Source organism: Nothoprocta perdicaria, unplaced genomic scaffold (genome assembly GCF_003342845.1).
Source record: "Nothoprocta perdicaria isolate Ctin4 unplaced genomic scaffold, notPer1 scaffold_9, whole genome shotgun sequence".
Lineage (NCBI taxonomy): Eukaryota > Metazoa > Chordata > Aves > Tinamiformes > Tinamidae > Nothoprocta > Nothoprocta perdicaria.
Window position 1 is genome coordinate 4,273,471 of NW_020456198.1, and position 20,244 is coordinate 4,293,714.

General features: G+C 44.2%; 1 protein-coding gene across 7 annotated transcripts in view; it reads left to right on the forward strand.

Annotated features, from left to right (window-relative positions):
* The window catches only part of CADPS (calcium dependent secretion activator), a 188,610-nt gene that overhangs the window by 96,275 nt on the left and 72,091 nt on the right, over nucleotides 1-20,244 (forward strand). For 5 of the 7 annotated variants that reach the window (XM_026052666.1, XM_026052669.1, XM_026052667.1 and 2 more), the window contains exons 10-13: nucleotides 2,223-2,331; nucleotides 3,428-3,640; nucleotides 13,651-13,787; nucleotides 19,042-19,229. In XM_026052666.1, the coding sequence (XP_025908451.1) occupies nucleotides 2,223-2,331; nucleotides 3,428-3,640; nucleotides 13,651-13,787; nucleotides 19,042-19,229 (647 nt within the window). Of the gene's footprint in view, nucleotides 1-2,222; nucleotides 2,332-3,427; nucleotides 3,641-7,004; nucleotides 7,017-13,650; nucleotides 13,788-19,041; nucleotides 19,230-20,244 lie in introns of all 7 variants that reach the window. The other 2 variants (XM_026052668.1, XM_026052665.1) reach the window with 1 other exon arrangement.

Genomic DNA, 20,244 nt, shown 5'->3' on the forward strand with positions numbered 1-20,244 from the left:
ATATCAGCTATGGGCTTGGTGTGAACTCAGCAGGCTGTAAGCAGAATTTCTGCTATTAGCTATTTCGCTTGTCTGGCCACTTCCATGGAAAGCAAGCTTTATAAAGCAGGATGTTTTCTGGAGGCTTTTGAGGGAAAGTTCAATCTCCCCCTGATCCTAGAGTGCTGCTCAGTAAGGAAGCACAATTGTTGCATGCCAAGCTTCCCTAGATCTGACCTTGGGCCTGGGACTTCAGCTATATGAGCTGAGCCTAAGTAGGACATGATGCCAGATAGGCTCATGACACGCTGTTGCCTGACCTATGGGCTTCTTCCATAATGACACAGAGCAGCTTATTCTGGGGGGACCATGTGAGTGTGAGCAAAAGACGCTCGTTCTGCATCTGTCCTAGGATGTCTCCATCAAAGTCATCTGCCTGCATCTTTTTTTTTTTTCTTTCTCTTTTTTTTTTTTTTAACTTTTAAGAGGAGAGATATAAACTATGAAATGCCAGTGTGTGTTTCCATGTGTTACTGTTGAGTTGATACCACTGGCTTATTGATATGGATGAAGAATATTTTCTGGGTCCAAAGATATGTGAAGTGTTTGAGCATGAAGATCCCAAAGTGTACACCTCACGTTGTGGGTCTGAGAAGATAGTCTAAACTACTGAATTAACTTTACATCTAATCAAAGTTAGCTTAATGGGATAACCCATTTCAGAGGTGAAATTTATTGTGGCACCTCTGAAGGACAGATGCCTTGCAGGAACAACCCAAATCTTTGCAGCTGTGAGGAAATCCTGTCTTATCCATAAATAAAGCTCATTCAGGACTTTGTCCAGGAGATGGCAGCAATATCCTGCAAGAACAAGTGAATGAAACCTGCGGGAGTCGTCTTGAGTATTGTGCTGTGGGGCACGCAGCTATTTTTAGGCTCCTTCTTGTTAATGGTTTAATTCTCGTGTTGCCGGGAAGGTGGAAGGCTCTCAAAGTTCAGAGCCCGTAACGGCACCCGGGTGCTCCCGCTGCTGGTCTGTTACTTGTCAATCTTTCGCCGGTGCTTGGAGTTTTAAGGAAGATGCAAGATGCCTAAAGCATCACTTCTCGTCTTCCTCCCACAAACGTGTTAATGATAGGGTTTATTCTTAGGTGGGTTTTGGAGTCGTTCCTGGAGTGAGGCTGCACGCAGGCAGAGTGCAGGCTGGCAGCTAGTGGAGGCCCGTAGAGGGCAGCAAGATCCCAAGCACCGCCGGCGAGATGCTGAACCAGGGAACTGGGTCTCCCGCTTGGAATAAATGACATTTTATTAGCAATGGATGCCACCAAAATGCACACTGTGTGTGCTTCTAACGGAGCGGTTTGTCCTTAGTTTGGAGGCAAACTCCTTGGCTGCCTGGAGTCCTTCTTTGAGGATATTTCCTGACTCCCCTCCAAATGACGAACATGATCCGCTGGCATCCGGGAGTTTCAAAGATCCCTCTGAAGCCAAAGTTTCCTCCAGAGGTCAAGAAAACGTCCACACTAATAAAATTATGTAAGGAGTCCAGGATGTGACACAACCTTAACAAAGTCATTTGAAATCATTTGACAGTAAATTTCCCTGTAAGTTCCTAGCCTAAAGCACGGAGAATCCTTTGCTGGGCGCGCAGGCTTCTCCCGGACGATGGGCATCGCAACACGCGAGGTCTGCGCTGGGTCTTGATGCGGCCTGATGGCCTCCCGAGGGCGACCGGGAGCCCGGCGGGGCCCCCGCGGCTCCAAAACCTTCCGTCAAGAGCTTGACATTGAATGTAGCGTGTCATGCAGATGGTACCTCAGAGGAGTGAGAGCTGCCATTTACAGCACTGCTGACAACAACTGCCGAGATCAGTGGGATCTTAAGATTGCTTTAATATGACTGGCACCTAGCAATTTAGCTCACATTGTTTGTGACAGGGTGTCACTCTTGCACTTGTCTGGGAGTGAATGAGGGGTTTTTTTTAAAGCGTGTAGCTTTCTCTCGCGGAGGAAATTAAGCCTCTGTACGTATTGATGCCGAGGATTAGATTCCAGCCACAGCAGGCTGCGTTAAGAGAGTATGTGGCTAAAGCGTGCGAAAAGTTTAGGCTGTCTCGAGTGGGTAACAGCAGCCAAAATTAAAATTCCCCCTTCCCTGGCTGCCGTAAATATGCTGTTTGTAAGCACTTTGCTTTGCCTTGTCCTGGTCACCTGGTGCCATCTGAGCTCTGTGGTTTTCTTCAGGTTAGTCAATATACGTTTGCTATGTGCAGCTACCGGGAGAAAAAAGCTGAACCTCAAGAGCTGCTGCAGCTCGACGGCTACACTGTGGACTACACTGACCCGCAGCCAGGTAGGGACCCGCGGCTGCAGCTCCTGTCCTTGCTGCTAAACACTGCTTCCCAGCTGGAATCCTCTTCTCTCTGCCTGCAGCTGCACTGGGATCAGTGTTATTAACCACACCAGTTACAAGTGTGGTTGTGTTTATACTGCTCATTAGCTATGCATGACTTTACTATAAATAGATTTGAGGAAATGAGCTGAGAATTGCACATTAAGGAGGAGAGACTAGTCTTTTCTGGGGCACCTAAGTGAATAAGACACTTAAATCCTGATGAAGTACAAATGTGGACAGAATGCTCAAATTGAGTAGTAATCCTAACCTGTGCCTCCAGATTTATGTTCCTTAAGTAAAACGTTAGCAAGTTCCTGCATTTTAGGAAGTATATAAGAGACCACCCTTTTGCCCCGCTGCATTTTCTCTGAGATAGATGTATGTGAGTCGAAGGGGCAGAAAGCATCCTGGCATCTGAGTATGCTGAGACCCTTTTGCAAGCAGAGAGGCACCACATTTCTTTCCTGATCAGCAGGGCGACGTGCTGAGGTTGGTGTTCCTCACCTTGCCCTGCATAATAGCATCCCCCAGGGGAGACGAAGAGTAGGTTTTGTTGTCACAGCCCTGATTCCAGGTTTATACCAATGTCAGGGAGACAAGAGGATGGACACCGAGTCAGGGCAAAGATAGAAAGAAGCATGTGGCCCCCAGGGGAGATAAGAAAGCAGTGTCCCGTCAAGGCAGCCGCAGCGATGCTGCAGTAACAGGGAGTTTTATGTGCAAACAGGCTGGGCCATTGGGCTCAAACAGCTTTTGTGAGCACTGGGACACATGTCCCCTTAAAACCCTTATGCTTTTTTAACCACACCCAAGCAATCTGAGCCCAGGTGAGAGGAATCATTTAACTCTGAGTGTTTTGGGTGCTTTTTGGTGGTCATGGGGCAGGCTGTTACCAGGCCCTGACAGAGTCACTCTCCTGTGGGTAGGTGATTCAGTTCAACCAGGAGCTGGGACCAGCTAGGGCTTCACTGGAGAAACCTCTTTGGCATCACAGTTTTCTTCAAAGTCTGTGAAATTCCTGCCTGGTTTACAGCTTGCTTTCCTCTCCTGCCAGGTTTGGAGGGCGGCAGAGCCTTCTTCAACGCGGTGAAGGAAGGAGACACGGTGATTTTTGCGAGTGACGACGAACAGGACCGTATCCTGTGGGTCCAAGCCATGTACCGAGCCACCGGGCAGTCCCACAAGCCTGTGCCGCCTACCCAAGTGCAAAAGCTAAATGCTAAAGGAGGAAATGTGCCCCAGCTAGACGCCCCAATCTCTCAATTTTGTAAGTAAATAAGTTCTCTTAGAGAGCAGAAGTCTTTGATGGAAAGATTTTCTGCACTGATGTGAATCAGTGTTCGCACACATGTTTCAAGACAAATTTATTTCATTGTCATTAAGCTGCTTTTTACATCCGTGGGTCCAGAATCAGTTAACTTGTGTGTTTAACACGACCAAACCCAAGAAACAAAATTCCTTGGGGAGAATTGTCAATGAGTATTTTAAAGTGCAATACTTGATGGAGAAAAGCCTGAATCTCAAAGCCTGAGACCCAGCCGCCTTTCTGCAGATGCCCATTTTACCCCCACACAATAAACTGCAGACCCGAATCAGAGCAATTCATTAGTGCCATTAGCTGTCTGTCAAATGTATCGCGTGCTCAGAACTACAGGTGCAAATCTCACAAGTATGAAATACACACACAAAAAGAGGTCTCCTGTTGAATATTCAACTGTAGGAAAACATATGGTATTTTTAACAGGTTGCTTTGCAGGCCAGTTAGATGTGAATTTAAAGCAATCATCTTTTGAGTCGGAGCTATGCCGCATGTCCTGTGCAGTTATACCCAGTTTGCTTAATTTGAAATTTAGAGCAATTTCCTTTGTCTTACAAAAGTAATTTGATTATAAATTAGACAAATCCTTCCTCACTCATCATTTAAGTGATTCTAGAGAGTCAGCATAAATACAGCAAGGGAGAACAAAGTGCTCATTTTTGTTTCATAGCATTGTTTAATAGCCGCTCGATAGCATGTCTGGGATCCCTTCGCTATGTAACATACAACATTTCATGTGAATTTTAATCAGGTGTAAGTAGTGGAATAGAGCATAAGAAAGACGAGCAAAAGTTCTAATTAGATCAAATTCTACACATTTAAAAATCTCAGTAAAACCATTATCATTTGGAATATTTTGTTACAAGGAACATGGAAAATGTACCCCTTGCAACATCTGCTTGCTCTTAAGTACTATTTGAGCTTCTCTTATAATGGTTTGTGCATTTTCATGTTGATATCCAAAATCACAATGCAAGAAGAACATCTGTGCAAGCGATGTTAGAGCAGTAAACCACTACTTTCTTTTTTTTTTTCTTTCTTTTGGTTGATCCTGCACATATTTGCATAGTTTGGGCTCCCTTTGACCTTGCAGTGTTTGTGATGTGAATGAGGTAGTAGCATGATGTGGCTTGGCAAGCACGAAGTCAGTGTTTTCATTCCTCATCCTGTCTGTCCTATTCAGGTCATTGACTTCGGGGGGTGAAGGGTGTAAAGCAGGGGAGACCTCACTGCTCAGAAAGCCAAAATGGGAGGTAGGAATTGGCCTCCTGAAAGTGGGAGGCTTGATCTGTGTGATCAGCCTTCAGACCTGGTGGCTTCGTGCTGATCTGAATGCCCTTGCAGGGATTGTGTTTATCTCAATCCAGAATGCTTAATCAAAAACTTCTTGGAAATAGCAAACATGAGTCCTTCATCCATTTTTAAGTACTAAAAGCCTCCCGTGTCACAAGGGGAGAGATGCAGGTTGTGGCTCCTTCCCCTAATAAGCGATGCTGAAGGGCCCCTCAGCTGGCTGCATCTCTGAGAGGACTGTGTGCTGTGTCCTTGGTGCAGGAGGATGCACTATTGCTCATCCCACTTTGTCCCTACAGATTTGCACAGCATAAAAACTTCAAGCTGGGGAACCACCTTCCCCTCCAACCTTCTCCCATCCCTCATACATCAGGCCTGGAGGATTTTCCGTGCTTGGCAAATTGAGAGTCTTCTTTCCTTCTCTTCCCTTGGATCTGGAGCCCCTTGAAAGCTCCTCAGGCACAGGACCTTCCTCCAAGAGGGAGGAGGAGGAGGGAAGCACGCTCTAGCACCCATTCATCTCAGCAGCAGGGCCTGTTTGCTTGCCGTGTTTTAATGTTTACATGTGGCAATATTCATTGCAAAAGTCATTGGGCGCTGCAGTTAAATAATGAAGAGAAGTGAGTCATGCACGCCACATATGATGGCTTAACAGGAGCCATAATTATAAAAATACATATCTCAAGTCATTAAGTCTTTAAATTCAGACATATCAAGTATTGCATTTTGAGAAAAGGGTCTTGGTGTGTTACTGTTTTGTTTTCTTGGTTTGTGGTTTTTTTCTTTCTTTTTTTCCTTCAAAAAGGTAAGGACTTTTTGAGACATTTTATTCCTGTACGTTTATCTTTATACTTGGCATATTTTTGGTGCTTATTAGAACCTATGGTAAATGACGGATTTGCAAAAAAAAAGTAAAAGCTCAGCAATTTGACTAGTAATTGTTGTGATAGTTTTCATGTTGTAGCAGTCAGAGATGGCACATGCGCATGCATGCACATGCAGAAAAAATCCAGCCCTCCACTCCTGTTTTTGGAGCTGTCGGTTAAGCAGAAACTTGAGAAAAATGTATTTTGGTGTTGGGAAGACTTGGGAGTACTAGTGAATTCATTTGGTTCCCACCCAATTTGACTTAGCAAATAGAAACTTAATGCAATATTGAAATTTTCACCTCTAGTTCAATATTAGCGTTTGACTTGGAAGTAAACAGACAGCTCTAAGCAAGGGTGGTGTATGTTTTATTTGCGGTTTAAGTACTGAAAAAATAGATCCTGCTATTCATTAATTTTTGTATGAGTCTACAATCCCTTTTATGTGGGTGAACAATACCTGTTAGTATGACAAGTTTTGCTTTTTTTTATTTTGCTACAATTTAAAAAAAAAAAATCCATTAACGCAAAGCTATGCTTTTCTCCAATATTTGCATTATTAAAAAAAAAAAAAAAAAAACCAAAACTGTTCTTGTTTACTGTTGAAATCATGCACAGCATTATAGTTAATAACGCTGCCAATACATATTACACATTTTGGCAATATTTAAGCTTCATAAAAGTGGTCACTTGTCTGACAGTACCAATCTTTGTTCGTTTTGTGTTAGTGATACATTAAACAAAATTTCTAAACATGCTCCACATTCATATTTTTCTTTAGCTTTTCTTTTTAACATGAAAGATTGGTCGGTAATTGTTTTACATATCGCTTGCGGTTATATTTCATTTTTTTAATGTCTGTTTATATTTAACGACTGTTGGTCACGCCATATACAAAGAGTTGGTTGCTTTGAGAATTTGTAATGATTTGTTCCCCATAATAAGCAGCTAGGTTTATTGAGCTTCATAAGAAATTTTCAGCTGTAAGTGTCATTTCCTTTTGGTTGGTTTTGTTCTTTTTAAGTTTCTTTTTCATTCTTTGCTTGAACCCAAATATTTAGCTGCTAGGTTAGGGCTCCTGTCTGCTTTCCTGAGCCTTGTTGCTAGTCTTTATGTTATTCTGGTTTGTTCCTTCTTACCCTGCTAACTTCTAGCTGGACTCAAGGGTAAGTGCTTCCCTGTAGCTAGCACAGCTCAGATAATCAGACTAGATTATCTGACGTATGCAATGTGCTTTTTTTTTTTTCTCTCTCTCTCTCTTAAATCTTTCTCATGTTTAGATTTTGTAGTATAAATTTTCCATGTTATTTTCCTGAATTTAGGCTTGAAATGTAAGTTTCCATACTGAAATTAGGATGCATGTGATGTTTGCATAATTGCCTTCTCTCCCTGGCTTTCACATTGGCATCAACCGATCCTCTTAGTAAAGCCAATCATTAACATTTCCAATTTTCCATTCCGAGATGTAAATATTAATTAACATCACAATAAAACTGTAAGTAATACCTCCTTTCGTTTCATGGAATTTACATCCCGTTGACTGCTTCCTGCCTGAAAAACAGATCGTTTTGCACTCCGGCAGTACGGTTTCTCTCCGTTAAGCGAAGCTTAGCTGGGTGTAGCGCTCCAGCGGGGCTACCCGGGGACACCTCCAAGCCTAGCAAGGTAGGGCAGGCAGTGAGGGACCCCAAGGGAGCCCCAAGCCCCCGTCCCCTTGTGCCCCACAGGAGCAGTCCCAAGTCACCAGGGCCTGAGAGCTCCCTTGCACCTAAACCCAGGAGTGGGTCGTGGCAGCAGCTCTCTGCTCTGCGCCGTATTTGCACCACGCAGGAAGGCAGACCCCACTCCCAGCTAAACCCATTACTCACCAAGGGGCTTCTGCTCTTCCCCAAATTACCTCAAAGCACCAAAATAAGTCGCTTTGGGCTCAGACAGCAGCCAAAGCACTGCTTTGTAAAGAATAAGCCCACGGGAATGGTTATTTTTGCCCCTTAATTGTCACCTTTTCCTATTAGAGTTCCTCCTTTGAAAAGGCAAAAGAATGAGCTTATGCATTAAGAGAGATTTTTTTCCCTAAGTTTTTGCTCACTCTTAAATATCCAAATCCTGTGTTGCTGTTAAAAGCTCGCTCCTCAAATACCTGGCGAGCCCCTGTTTTCCTTAGGAGAGAATAGCATCAGTGGGTCACGAGAGCTGGCAAATATGTATCCGGAGTATCTGAATGCAATTATGAGAAGGAACAGGCGGTGTCATCCCTCCTGGCCATCAAAGAAGACTCCTTTTTCTTCTTTTTCCTTTTGTTCCTTTTTTTCTTCCGTTTTCTGTGTGTGAGTATGTGCGCGTGTGTATAAATATACCCCTGGGTAGCAGGCAGAATTCCTTCTCAGCAGACACTTTCTTTTTTCTTTCCTTTTTTGCTTTCTAAATGTTTGGATATCCAAAGAAGATTTTTATCAGACTTTACCACCAAAAAAAAAAAAAAAAAAAAAGTTAATTTGATGGAAATACAGATTTTTGCCTCGCTGAAAGAAAGAAAGAAAGAGTGAATGAATGAATGAATTTGAGTTTGGCAACATTACATATATTTGCATTACAATGCTTTGCTTTCCTATTAGATTATTTTCATAGTTTTGTGCTTTAATCGCTTTATTATTTTTAGATAGATAGAGGTATCATGAGAACGCTGCTGTGTCTTCTGTATTGTCAACTTGCAGATGCTTCATTGCAGGAATGCAGAATTAAAATGTTAATTCAGTTCTGACATAACTTGCATGAAATTAAAAACAGGCTGTAAATCACTTCTACGTGCTTTAAGAAGCATGGGACTCTAACTTATGAAATATAAATTCACAGGTTTCCGCAGTCATCCAATTCAAAATATTTTTAAATAGTTCTAAAAAATGCTGTGAAAATATGTTTTGTATTATAAATAGCTGCTTTCTAAAATGTGTTTTTAATTTGTCACACGAGGAAACATGTAAGTGCACACAACAAATCCTTATTTATTTAACAGCCGAACATCAGATAACTTAGATCTCAATTCAGTGCATAGTGTGTCTGGTGATTTACAGGAAAATTCTTAATTGTTTCCTAAAGCTTTAGATGAAGCAGGATTTATGCTTGCAGCAGGGGAAAAGCAATAAAACAAAAGGAATAAAATGCAGGTTAAAAGTGAAGCTGTCTCCTAACGCAGAATAGCAGGACGAGGTGCTGGAGAGCAGGCGGAGGCTCTTGGCAGGGCAGAGGTGGGATGCGGGGCGCAGAGCTGGCACCGGTGGCGCGCGGGAAGCCGCATCCAGCAGCTCATTCCCAAACAACAGCGTGGCCCAGCCAGCCCCAGCGTGGGATTTTCCCGCCGTTTAATCCGCGGGAGCACAAGGAGAGCTCGGCGGCGCTCCGAGCGCGCGGGGACGGGCTCCCCTCGCTCCGCACGCAGAGCCAGCCCGCCGCGAAACTTGCCCGGCCACGCCGGCACAGACTTTTCTAGAAATACCCGTAAATGAATAGCTGCCATCAATCATTGTCATTCCTTTATTTCATGTCTCCTGATGAGGTTGACTAGTGTCATTGTTTGTTACTGTCCAAACCACATCTTCATTCTTGTAATGTCAAGCAGATATGACAAGCACACATTTTCCAGATGAGTAAGATACAAAGTCACCTTTTAATTTACAGTTTTTGTTTTTTTTATTTTTGTTTTGTTTTGTTTTTAACAAGCGAATGTGTTGTAAGATTTACTGAGTGTTCAGTCGCCTTTGGTACTAAAACAAAGTCACTCATTAATGAAAAGAAATTAATCCGGAGTAAAAAATTCTTATGATAAAATGGCTACCTCTAGCCTTTTATAACAAGAATTCTTTTATGGAGCTTGTCCCCCATTATTAACTTTACCATTCGCAGAGCAAAATCTGCCAATTTTTTTGCCATAGCAAAAGAAATGCAGAGGGCAGTGAAATACATTTTTAAAAATCCAGGAATGGACTGTTTGACTGTTTGGTCTCTTCCCTGTTAAATGACTGGCATAAACAGCAAGGAAGCCCTCCTAGGACAGAATGGTGGGACAATTCTTTGTTTTTCATTATTATTATTGTTGTTGTTGTTTAAATCTTTGCATTCCTGACGCTGACAGATTTGTGAGACTCAAATTTCAAACACTTGCACAAAATGGGTGTTTGACAGAGGGCTCACTAAGGCAGTCAGTCTAGAGTGCAAACTGGAGAAAAAGGAGAAAAAAACAAATGGAAGCAATATTCAGGAAAAGACAGCACTGTAAAATTAAAAAAATATATATATAGTTTAAAAGGTCAGGTTCATTTTTCCAGTATAAAGGCTCAGGGAACCTGCGCTGCCCAGGTTGCTTTTGCTTGCAGGCTTCCTTTGGAGACCACCAGCGAACCCCTCTCAGCTGCCTCTGAGTGCAGCTTCTCCACACACCCAAGGTGACTTCCCTGGGCCTGCAGCATCGTTTTGCCTGGGCCCCAAACAAAGACGCTCCTGCTAGCTTGGCACAGCAGCTTGCAAAGCGATTGGAAATTACTGGAGCATTAGATAACTAACTAACTTTGGGTTTTCCTTTCTTTTTAAGCTAGAGTAAGATCGCAGGATCAAAAAAGCAACCACATCTGACTGCAACAGCAGAGTTAAAGCATTTGCAAGTTAGTCGTAGAGTTTGGGTGGGAATATTAGCCGTTTTTGTTTTGCAGTTCCGTTAAAATCTCATTCAAACCGTGCAAGCCATTTTGGAGGAGGATGGATTATATCTAAAACTGTCGTTTCGTATGCAGATGCAAGCATTATTTTAAATCACAGATCAGCTGTCTGGAGTGGAGAGACAATATATTTAGATCTATCCTCGTCTTTTTGTGTTTTCTAGGAAGATTACTGCTTTCGAAAGAATTTTGATTTCTAAATTTAATGTCTTTAAATGACTCCTTTAGAAAAGACCAAGTGCAGGAACAAAGTGCAGGTGGCAGAGTGTGTTTGCCACGTACCGGGTGTCAAGGGAAGGTGAGTGTAGCGCAGGTCTGACTCCCTTAACGCGCTCCTAGTTATTCCCAAGCATTCCCAGTGCTTAGGCCAGGGCGAATGTTCCCTCTAAGCAAAATCCATGTGCATGTCATCATCCCCAGAGACATCTCTGGTGCAGATCACACCTCGCTTACGCCTTGGCTGAGCGCGTTGAGCGCAGCCCGAGCTTTGCAAGGTGCTTTGAACGGGCACGAGCTGCAGCGTCGACAACTGGAGCTGCTCATCTCGTGTCAGAAAGCTGCGTTTCAGCTCCCCGGCTGGGCAGAGCTCCTGTGTGTTTCATACCTCTTGGAAACACAGGGGCCAAGGGAAGCTCCGGGTCAGTCCTCAGCGCTTGACTGAGAACAGCCTGTGCAGCCGCCTTGCAAGGAGAGACCCTAAAAGCCCAAGACAGATCCTCAGCTCCATGCAAGGCAGCGAAGCCTCCACTGCCTCGCTGAGGATCTGCTCTGTGTCCACCTTGGTAAGGGAATGAGAAGCGGTAAAGGAATGAGAAGTGGCAAGGGGGCAAATTTGCTCGTTTGGAGTCAGTAATGTGCGTTTCTAACAGGCTTCCCAGCACATCTGCTCAAAAAAAGGTCACCAACGAAAGGGCTAGGGGACTCTGTGAACTTCCCGCTGATTTACTCACTTCCCAGAGCCTCGTTCACTGAGCAAGAGGATTGACAGCATCTCAGGGCTCCTAATTGAAAAGTAATAAAATCTCTGAGTGAAGCTGGCAAATTAAGGCCTCCAGCCAATTTGTCAGCTTGCAGTCTACGCCGAGGAACCAGGCAGAGCAACCGTCTATTAAAAATAGCCTGGTAATATCTGCGGGAGCGCTTGGTGGGCGCTAGCAGTGCAGTGCGAAGCGGCACCAAGGCAACCTTTGCTAGCACGCTCGCTCCCATCGATCCTGGCCCGGAGGGACGGGCACGGCGGGGCAGGAACGTCGGCGAGGAGCCGCCGCCGGAGCGCGGGCTGCCGCCCCGCGGGCTGCGCGAGCCGCCGAGGTGACACGCGGCGGGGACGGGCCCCGGGCCAGGCCGCCGAGCGGCTCCTCCGTCCCCGAGCAGCTCCTCCATCCCGAGCGGCTCCTCCATCCCGAACGGCTCCTCCATCCCCGAGCAGCATCACCCTCACAGGCAGACAAGGGGCAGCAGCACCACTGGGTGCGCAGGGCTCCACACACCAGAGCGAGCCGGGAGCAGCCCCTGCAAAGCTGCGGAGAACCCCCCCAAAAAATTGTCCTTTTTTTCATTTGTTTCTGTCTTTCAGCAGCGTTTTAATGAGGAAAATTGCCAGCGACTGCTGAATTAATAAGTATTGCTAGCAGCTAATTGAAATGTTGCGTGTTTTAATTTGTCTGTTTTCTTTCCGGTGGGTGATGTTATTTGTGTGATTTGTAAATAGTTAATGACAGACTATAGAGTAAATGTAGAGGTTGCTTTCAATAATTAGGAATATCTGAGAGCAAAGGCATGAGTGAGGTATTTAGGAGGACATGCCAGCCCTTCACAGGTTCATGTTAAATAGTTCAGTAAAACATATATAAAAGAATAATCTTCTATCATTTAAAGCATCTTTTTTTTTTCATTTTCTTTTTTTTTGATTGAAGATTTTTGTTTCTCCTGCTAAAGAGCAATTTTGTTTTAAAACAAATAGAGTTGCCATATACCGCTAGTGCGGAAAACTGCATTTTTTGTGTCCTTTCAGCCACATTGTTTCAAGGCCACCCAGCTCCCCTTGGAGGTTATAAACAGGGGAAGGATTTAAAACCCATTCTATCTGCGGAGGATTTGGCAAGAGCCCATATCGTAGGAAGCTGAGCGCAGACAAAACCCAGTGAAAGGTGTCTTTTAATTCCCTGGTCGCTGGTAGAACAAAGCCGGCTCCCAGCAGGGTCCCGGCTGGCCGCACCCAGGCTAGATTGGCGGCTTCATTTCAACCAGGGAATTTGGTGTATTTTTAGTTAACCATGTTGAGATTAATTAATTAGTCCCTAGGACTTAGTGCCTGTAAACGTCATCCGAAGCAGAGAAGTGTGAATACGTTGAGGCTTATTAATTCACAAAAAAAAAAAAAAAAAAATGGCAGCTCATAATCCAAGCAGAGAAAATTGTGTCCCTCTGTCAGGATGACTGGCAGCTCCAGCACACTATCAGGTTACTTTCTGAGTGATAACAAATTACATATCAATTTAACTTGTTAGCAATGCTTAAAAGAGCATCTTTTTATTTCTTTGAGGTAGCACTTAAAGTTGCCATAAAAAAAAAATGCTGTGGGGAGACAAACATTGGCATTTGGGTAAAGAAAATGTGACTGGTTTGATACCTAGAAAACCTAGTAAATTTAGAGAAAATGCTACAGCTGTAACTTTATTAGAATGGCAGAATCTATTATAATTAACTGTAACTAACTAAATAGGAGCTAATTTACTTCTGTGAGCCAAAATTCTGTTAACTCGTAGTGTATTGTAAGATACAGAATAAGCTACTGGGTTTGTGTTCTGTTTTTAAGTACAGAAAAAAAAATGCACTATAATGAGCAGTTGACAAGATGTTAATTCTAAAATCTTTTGCCTAAATGCAATAAGGTAGCCCATAACTGATGCAAGTTGACAATGGGAGGTGAAGAATATAATTTGTAGCTTGGGAAGGGAAAAGTTAACGCAGGAAAGGGGCGATGTTTAGCTTTCATGCTTCATACAGTATATTTTTTTGTTGTATATGTCAACTAAAATGTGTTACATCTCTCTAAATGGTGTCTTTCTCTATATGTATAAATGAACAGATGCAGATAGAGCTCAAAAGCATGGCATGGATGAATTTATCTCTTCCAATCCCTGTAACTTTGACCACGCTTCACTCTTTGAGATGGTTCAGCGCCTCACTTTGGACCACAGACTTAATGATTCCTATTCTTGTCTGGCAAGTATATTCTTTGGTCTCTAGTGATATAAACATCAAGCAGCAAAGTCAAAGGTAGTGCAAGTGGGGGCTAATCCCCTTGGTGCTGGAAGATTTGACTTCTGTTTACAGCATTTTTGAATTTGGCCCAGAGGTATTTTCTTTTGAGAGGCTGCCTAAGGTGAACTGGCTGCTGTTCTTCACCAGTAATACTGCCCTTATCATTTCTGTTTACTGTGCTTATAATGTTTCTTCCTGTAAAGACAAACTTCTGTTTTGGGATGTACACTAGAGAGCAGAAACCGTGTTTTGCAACGACCTGCACTGCCCTCCAGAATTTTATGTATGAAAGAACAGGGAAAAAAATGTCATTTTGGTACCGCTTCCCATGTCAATGGAGTCACTCAAGGAGTAGCTGTGGCCCAGCCTTGTTTCTGTTTATGAGCAGGGATCCCGAGCAGGTAACAGGAGGGACCAGGCAGATATTCTGCAGAGATAGACCTGCAGTCTTCTTGCTCACATAATTGCATGCCCATCTTGATTATTCTCATAAGCACAGGTTGCAGCTCTCAACTCACTGCTGCATGGCCATGTCACTGGGATTCTTCAGGAGCTGGTTCTTCAAAACCTTGCTTTGTGGTCTTAGGGGCTCTGAGGATATAAAGGACAAATAAGCTCTAACAGTATGAAGTGAGCAATTAATTTCTCATGGCTTAGGTGAGGAGCATAACTGCACTCTGAGTTTCTAAAAAAGCAACAAGATAAAGCTTCTCCTGAGGTGCAGGTTGTGCTCGAAAGGCATGGGATGGACCCTGGCCCTCCCGATTTCCTTGCGGTGCACAGAAACATTCACACGAGGTTGTCATCGTTGCCTTATTCTGCATAAGGAACACCCCAGAAGGTTGTCTTCACACCTTGTGAGCTGGACAGTCCCTGGAGCTGGGGCTATTGAGCAGCTTTTTCTTAAAAGCAGCAACATGGGAACACAACAGAGCAGTTGCAACGTGACTTTTGGTCTTTAATCTTTTCTTCCAACTTCCCTCCATCATGGTGCTCCTCTCATCTGCTGCACTTCTTGCACCTAATTCAAGCCTCAAAAAAGATTAAGGTCCAATAAGTGCCATTAGCAACAGCAAGTTATCTTCATCCTCACAGGAGGCAGGGCTAGGAGACCAGAACAGCCGTGCATGTTTCCTGAGGTAAGGATGGGATGGATGAAGACTGCAGCATGCACCTTACCCACATGTGTACGAGTGATATGAGCAGGCTGCGTGGGACTCTTGTCTCACCTATGGCAGTTTCCTCACTGGTTCCATCCAAAGTCTTTGCTCCAGCAGGCAGTGAATTTGGCCTGCAGCTTCTGCTCCCCGTGCATGACTGACGCCAAGAAGACCATTCCCACCCCTGCACGTCTGACAGGTTGGCTTGCAGCTGGTTTGTCTCTGTGAGGTGTGTGGCCTGGAGAGAGAGCTGTGACCTCAGAACAAAATTAATGGCTGAAGGAGAGGTGTGAGGCCAGCACAGAAAATATTTAGTAATGTTTTTCTTCAAGAAACCCACCAGCCATACTGCTGTTTACTATCAAGATGTTCAGGCTGTCTTGCTGGAGCTACTGGAGTGATGATGGAGTTCCCTTCTACACTAAGACTTGTGTCTCTTCAGAGAGGGACTATCACCAGTTAACCATCTTCTATCAAATTTCCCACTATGGAGCATTATAAAGAAGGCAGTAATGGGCTGTGTTCACCCACGCTTGGATTTCACATGCTTCTTTCCTCTATTTTAGTATGTTTTTCCTGAATATGAAGTGAAAAACAGACTGACCTCAAAACTTGCATTCAACAGCAAAGAGCCCCGTTGCTCCTGGTGCGTCTGGGGGAAGTTTGCCATACCGTTGCACTGACTTGCCTGTCAGGGACCGTAAGTCTGTGGTAAACCTTCCCTGTCCATCCTGCGTGCTGCTGGGCGATTCCTATAGGATATTCACATGCAAGGTCCTTTGGAGCTCTGCCTTGTCGTGCCGCTTTTGTCCACACATCTCCAAATGTGGGTGCAGAATTGCCAGGGAAGGCCTACCCAGATTCAGAGGCTTACCCTCCTACCAAGAGATTAACTCAGCTTTGTCTCCCTTCCGTGGAACCAGGTTAAACAATGTTAATGCAAGCCCACTCGCTGGCGGAGCCAGGCATCTCTATGAAAACAAACAGGCTGTGTGACTAATCTCAGCTATGGCAGAAGTGATGTTTGCTGGCAGAGAGCACCGTGCTGGAGAAAGGGGAAGAGCATTGTCTGCGTTGCTTGCTGAGGGTTCTCACCCATCTTCCACAAACTGATAGCACGTTCACAGCTTCCCCTGGACTTTCAGAGAGGGGAGAAGTATGCGGCTCTCCTAGCTGCGTATTGACCCCACGCTGGGTCTTCCTACCTTTCGGCTTGGATGTCTGCGGTCTCTCTGAGATTGCCCTTGGACTCTTCCTGAAACTTCCAGCCTATTGCCAGCATTCGTGGGATTCACACGGTACCTCATGGCATTCAATGAGGAAAAGTCGTGTTCAGAGTGCCCAGCCTAGTAGAGATCATGTGAAGGAGTCAGAACAAAAGACTGGTGAAATAGGCCACCAATGTGAAGTGGTTTGTGTTGTCAGGGGTAAGTGAGAAGATTCAGCTAGGAAAAGTGGTTTTTTTCTCCTCAAGAATTATGTTTTTTGCAGAAACTGCATTTGACTTTAAATAAATTGCCAATGCTTCAGACCTGCCAACCAAGCCTAGCTTTACCTGGCTTGAAAACTCCCATTGCACTCTCCACTGGTGCTTGGTACCTGTGGCTGCTTTTCAATGCAATTTGGCTTCTTAAGAATGGTTAGTGGAGCTGCTGTGTGCTGCAGCCTCCCTGTGATGTCACCTCTATGTTTCAACACACAGTTGCGTACAGCTGGGAGACCAAACTGAGCTGTACCTACCTGTGTTGAGGTGAGGTGCTCAGGGTGCTGCTCTGGGTTGCATCTGCCAGACTCGCTTGTTGCCAGTTGATTGTGCCAGGCAGATTTTGATCAAGAGCTGGGATCTGCTTGGCCTTCACAAATCTTGAATCTGCTCTGGGGTTGTGGGGAGCAGCATTAGCAGCCCCTGTGCAGCTCTGATGTGTAGATGCAGAGGATGGGAGGAGGTTCTTCAGTTCATACCGCTGTCATTTCCAACCTGTTGCTGATACCACCCTCTCCAATTAATATTTCCTCAATCTGAGGAAGGATTCTTCCTCTTCTTCGCTTTCATGCAGAAGAGCTCTGAATCGCTCTACCTATGGTCTACTTTGGCACGCTGTCATGAGGTGTCATGATAGCAGGTTCAGTCTGCTCGAGCTGCCTTTCAGTGAGCCATGGAAGAGATCTTGGGTGTTCAAGCCCTTTCCCTTCCCTTCTTTCCAAGGGAGGACCAGCACTTCTGCAGACCTGGGACCAGGGACTCAGTGTGCTGAGCTGCGTATCAACAAAACCATCGTCTTGTCTTGCTTGACACTTGACTGTGGGCCTGATATCTGGCTCCAGTGTACTTAATGCCAGCCTTCCCGTGGACTGTAGGGCCAATATTGCACTCCGTAAGGACTGAGTTCTTTGTATGCATTAAATGAATATAAGCACCTAAACTACGTTAACACCCCAGCAATCAAATTGACACCCCTTTCTATTTTGCAGCAGTTAAGGTGTTTCCGTATTTTGGGCATACCTATTCTCCGAAGATTTGTAATGAAAACAAGCAAAGTGAAAAGATTCTCCAAGGCTGTAATAAGCAGACGAGACAAAGATAAATCCAGAATGAAGCACAGTACAACCAACCAACACATAAAAAAAAATCAGAAAAAGCAATGAAGGCAAATATACCCCTCCCAAAAAAATAACCTTCCAGAGTGCTGTCCCATCTGCATTGTTCTGTGGCATCGTTTTGAAATGTGCACTTCTAGTGATCCCAGAACTGTAGCTACTCCCTATATCTATCATTTTCCCCTCATTATTTTAATTCTTTTCTCAATCTGTTTTGGAGTTGGCCCAATAAGGATGAGCAAATCCTTCTCTATGTCTTTGAGCTCTTAATTGATATTTCTTCAACTCTTTTCAAAGCAGCTATTTTGGCATCTAGAAAAGATTTGGTGTCATCTGAGTGGTAGAAAATATATTTTAATCTTTCACAGCAGTGTTGTTTCTAAGATGTAGCATTTGGGGTAACAGATGGGGTGGCAAAGAAGTTGCCTATAGGGGCAGTGCTCTGCCTCAACTACTCTCCCGCCCGCTGCAGGAACTTTTCAATTAAACGATGAAAGATTTTGCAGCTTGATGCATTCCAGAGCTGCGTCTTAGCAATTGTTTAGCACCCAAATTTCCATGTAAATATTGATGGTTTTGCAGCATTCTGAAAAGCATTCTGCAGGAATACTCTCATCCTTGCTAGTGCCTGCGTTGAAGGCAGAGGCACCTCCACGTCGGCTGTCCCAGGACACTCACCGGAGCGCTGCGCCGTGGATGCGTCCACCTCAAGAGCACTGACTTCCTATGACGAGTCGTGTATCACCAGGCCCTTCGGGCTGACAGAAATAATTTGAAATTTCTGGACGGTTAAAGAAACTCTGCTCGTTAACAGAGCTTACGTTTCCTTCGATGCCAGGGAATGCTGACCTGCCCATGGTGGGCGATCTCAGAGTGCATCACCAGTGGTAGACAAATAGGGACGATGTGAAGTGTCCCATGCTGGTGCTGCAGAGCTGCATTCCTCTGTCTTCAGCACATTCCTGGATGCAAGAGAAGTCCTTATATTCAGTATAATCCTCCACGTCCTCCCCCAGGTCCATCTTCTTGCTCATGACCAAATATACAATCCGATACAAAAGTAAAACTACTGTTTGATGCTGCTTAAATGCTGAAGCCTTTGTCATCTCTTAAAGATGTCCTTTTTTTATTGCTAGGCACTGATATGAAATGGCCTAACTTTTCTGCATATTAATTGACATTTCCCTTTAAGGTAGCATAAAACGTTTGTGTTAGCAATTGCACAGAGTATATGCTGTGCCTGAGGGGTGTTGTGCAGACTGTTGTTTGAGTTAACAGTGACCTTTCTCTCTCTTTCTCTCTCTCTCTCTCTCTCTCTCTCTTCCTCTTTTTTTTTTTTTTTTATGTAGCATTAAGTTTCTATTTTATTAGAGCAGTTGACCACTGCACCTCCAGATCTGATAGCAATTGCATTTAATAACCTATATTTAAAATCAAGTCTCTTTATTTCTAAACAGGGCTGGTTTAGTCCTGGCCAGGTCTTTGTGCTAGATGAGTATTGTGCACGTAACGGAGTGAGAGGCTGTCACAGACATCTCTGCTACCTCAGAGATTTGCTAGAGCGTGCAGAAAACGGAGCTATGATTGACCCCACCTTACTCCACTACAGCTTTGCCTTTTGTGCATCACATGTTCATGGCAACAGGTAAGGAATTACTCTTGGCTAGCAGCGCCCTGCCACCAAGGGATGACTTTCTCAAATTTAGGCTGCCTTGGATAATGCACAGCAAGCCCCCAATTTGTTTGCACAGGGGATGTTTGGCAGCAGTGCTTCTAGTGGCATAGTCGGTCTGTTTGTTTGTGTCGTTGCTGTTTAATGTAAGCAATAAAAATGCACGTGCAGGATCCAGAAAGGAGGGGGTTTAACTTGCTTGCCCAGGCACCTGCTAGCTGCGGTTCCAGACACCGTGGAGTTGAAGTACTTGCCACAGTCACAAGCTGAACGAATGGAAGTAAACAAAGTACTGGTTTAATTGCTATCTAAGGGAATCTGACGATTTGTAACAGTTAAATTTTCAGCAGCATCAATTCAAAAGTGATTTAAGCCCTTGGGCACCTGAGTCTCATTGAGAGTCAGTGTGACGTAAGTTCAGAAATGGCTAAACATCATTGAAATGGTATCTTGCTGCTGTTGCAAAGCAGTTTCAATTCCAGAAGTAGCCCCATTCCTTTCTCTGAAATGTGGCACATCTTTGACAGTAGGAAGTGGAGCTGTGCTTTCTCCTTTCCTATATATTTTGTTGACAGCTATGATAGCTATTGCAGCTTCTTTTTCTGCTTTGTTTCTTTTAAGCTGCGTTATTAACGTTGAGATGTTGCTTGCTATCCTGCATATGCCGCTGAGGAAGGGAGTGTTACGAATTAAATATGTGTTTTTGTAAGCCCCCTGGAAAACAACATCCTGAATTATGACACACATTGCCCAGGTTTCACGTTGCGAGGCTGCCACTCGCTTTGCATTTAGTTTCCTACATCTTGTCATGGAAACTGAGTTTTTGCTTCCTTATTTTCCTTTTTAGTTCTGACTTTCTTTTGCTCGTTCATTCCTTCTTTGCCAATTGTTGTTTGGTTTCAGTTGTTGTTTTCTTTCATTTTAGTTTCCTTTTGTTTTGTTCTTTTTATGTTTTGTTTTTTCTGTTTCTTTCACTTTTGCTGCTGGC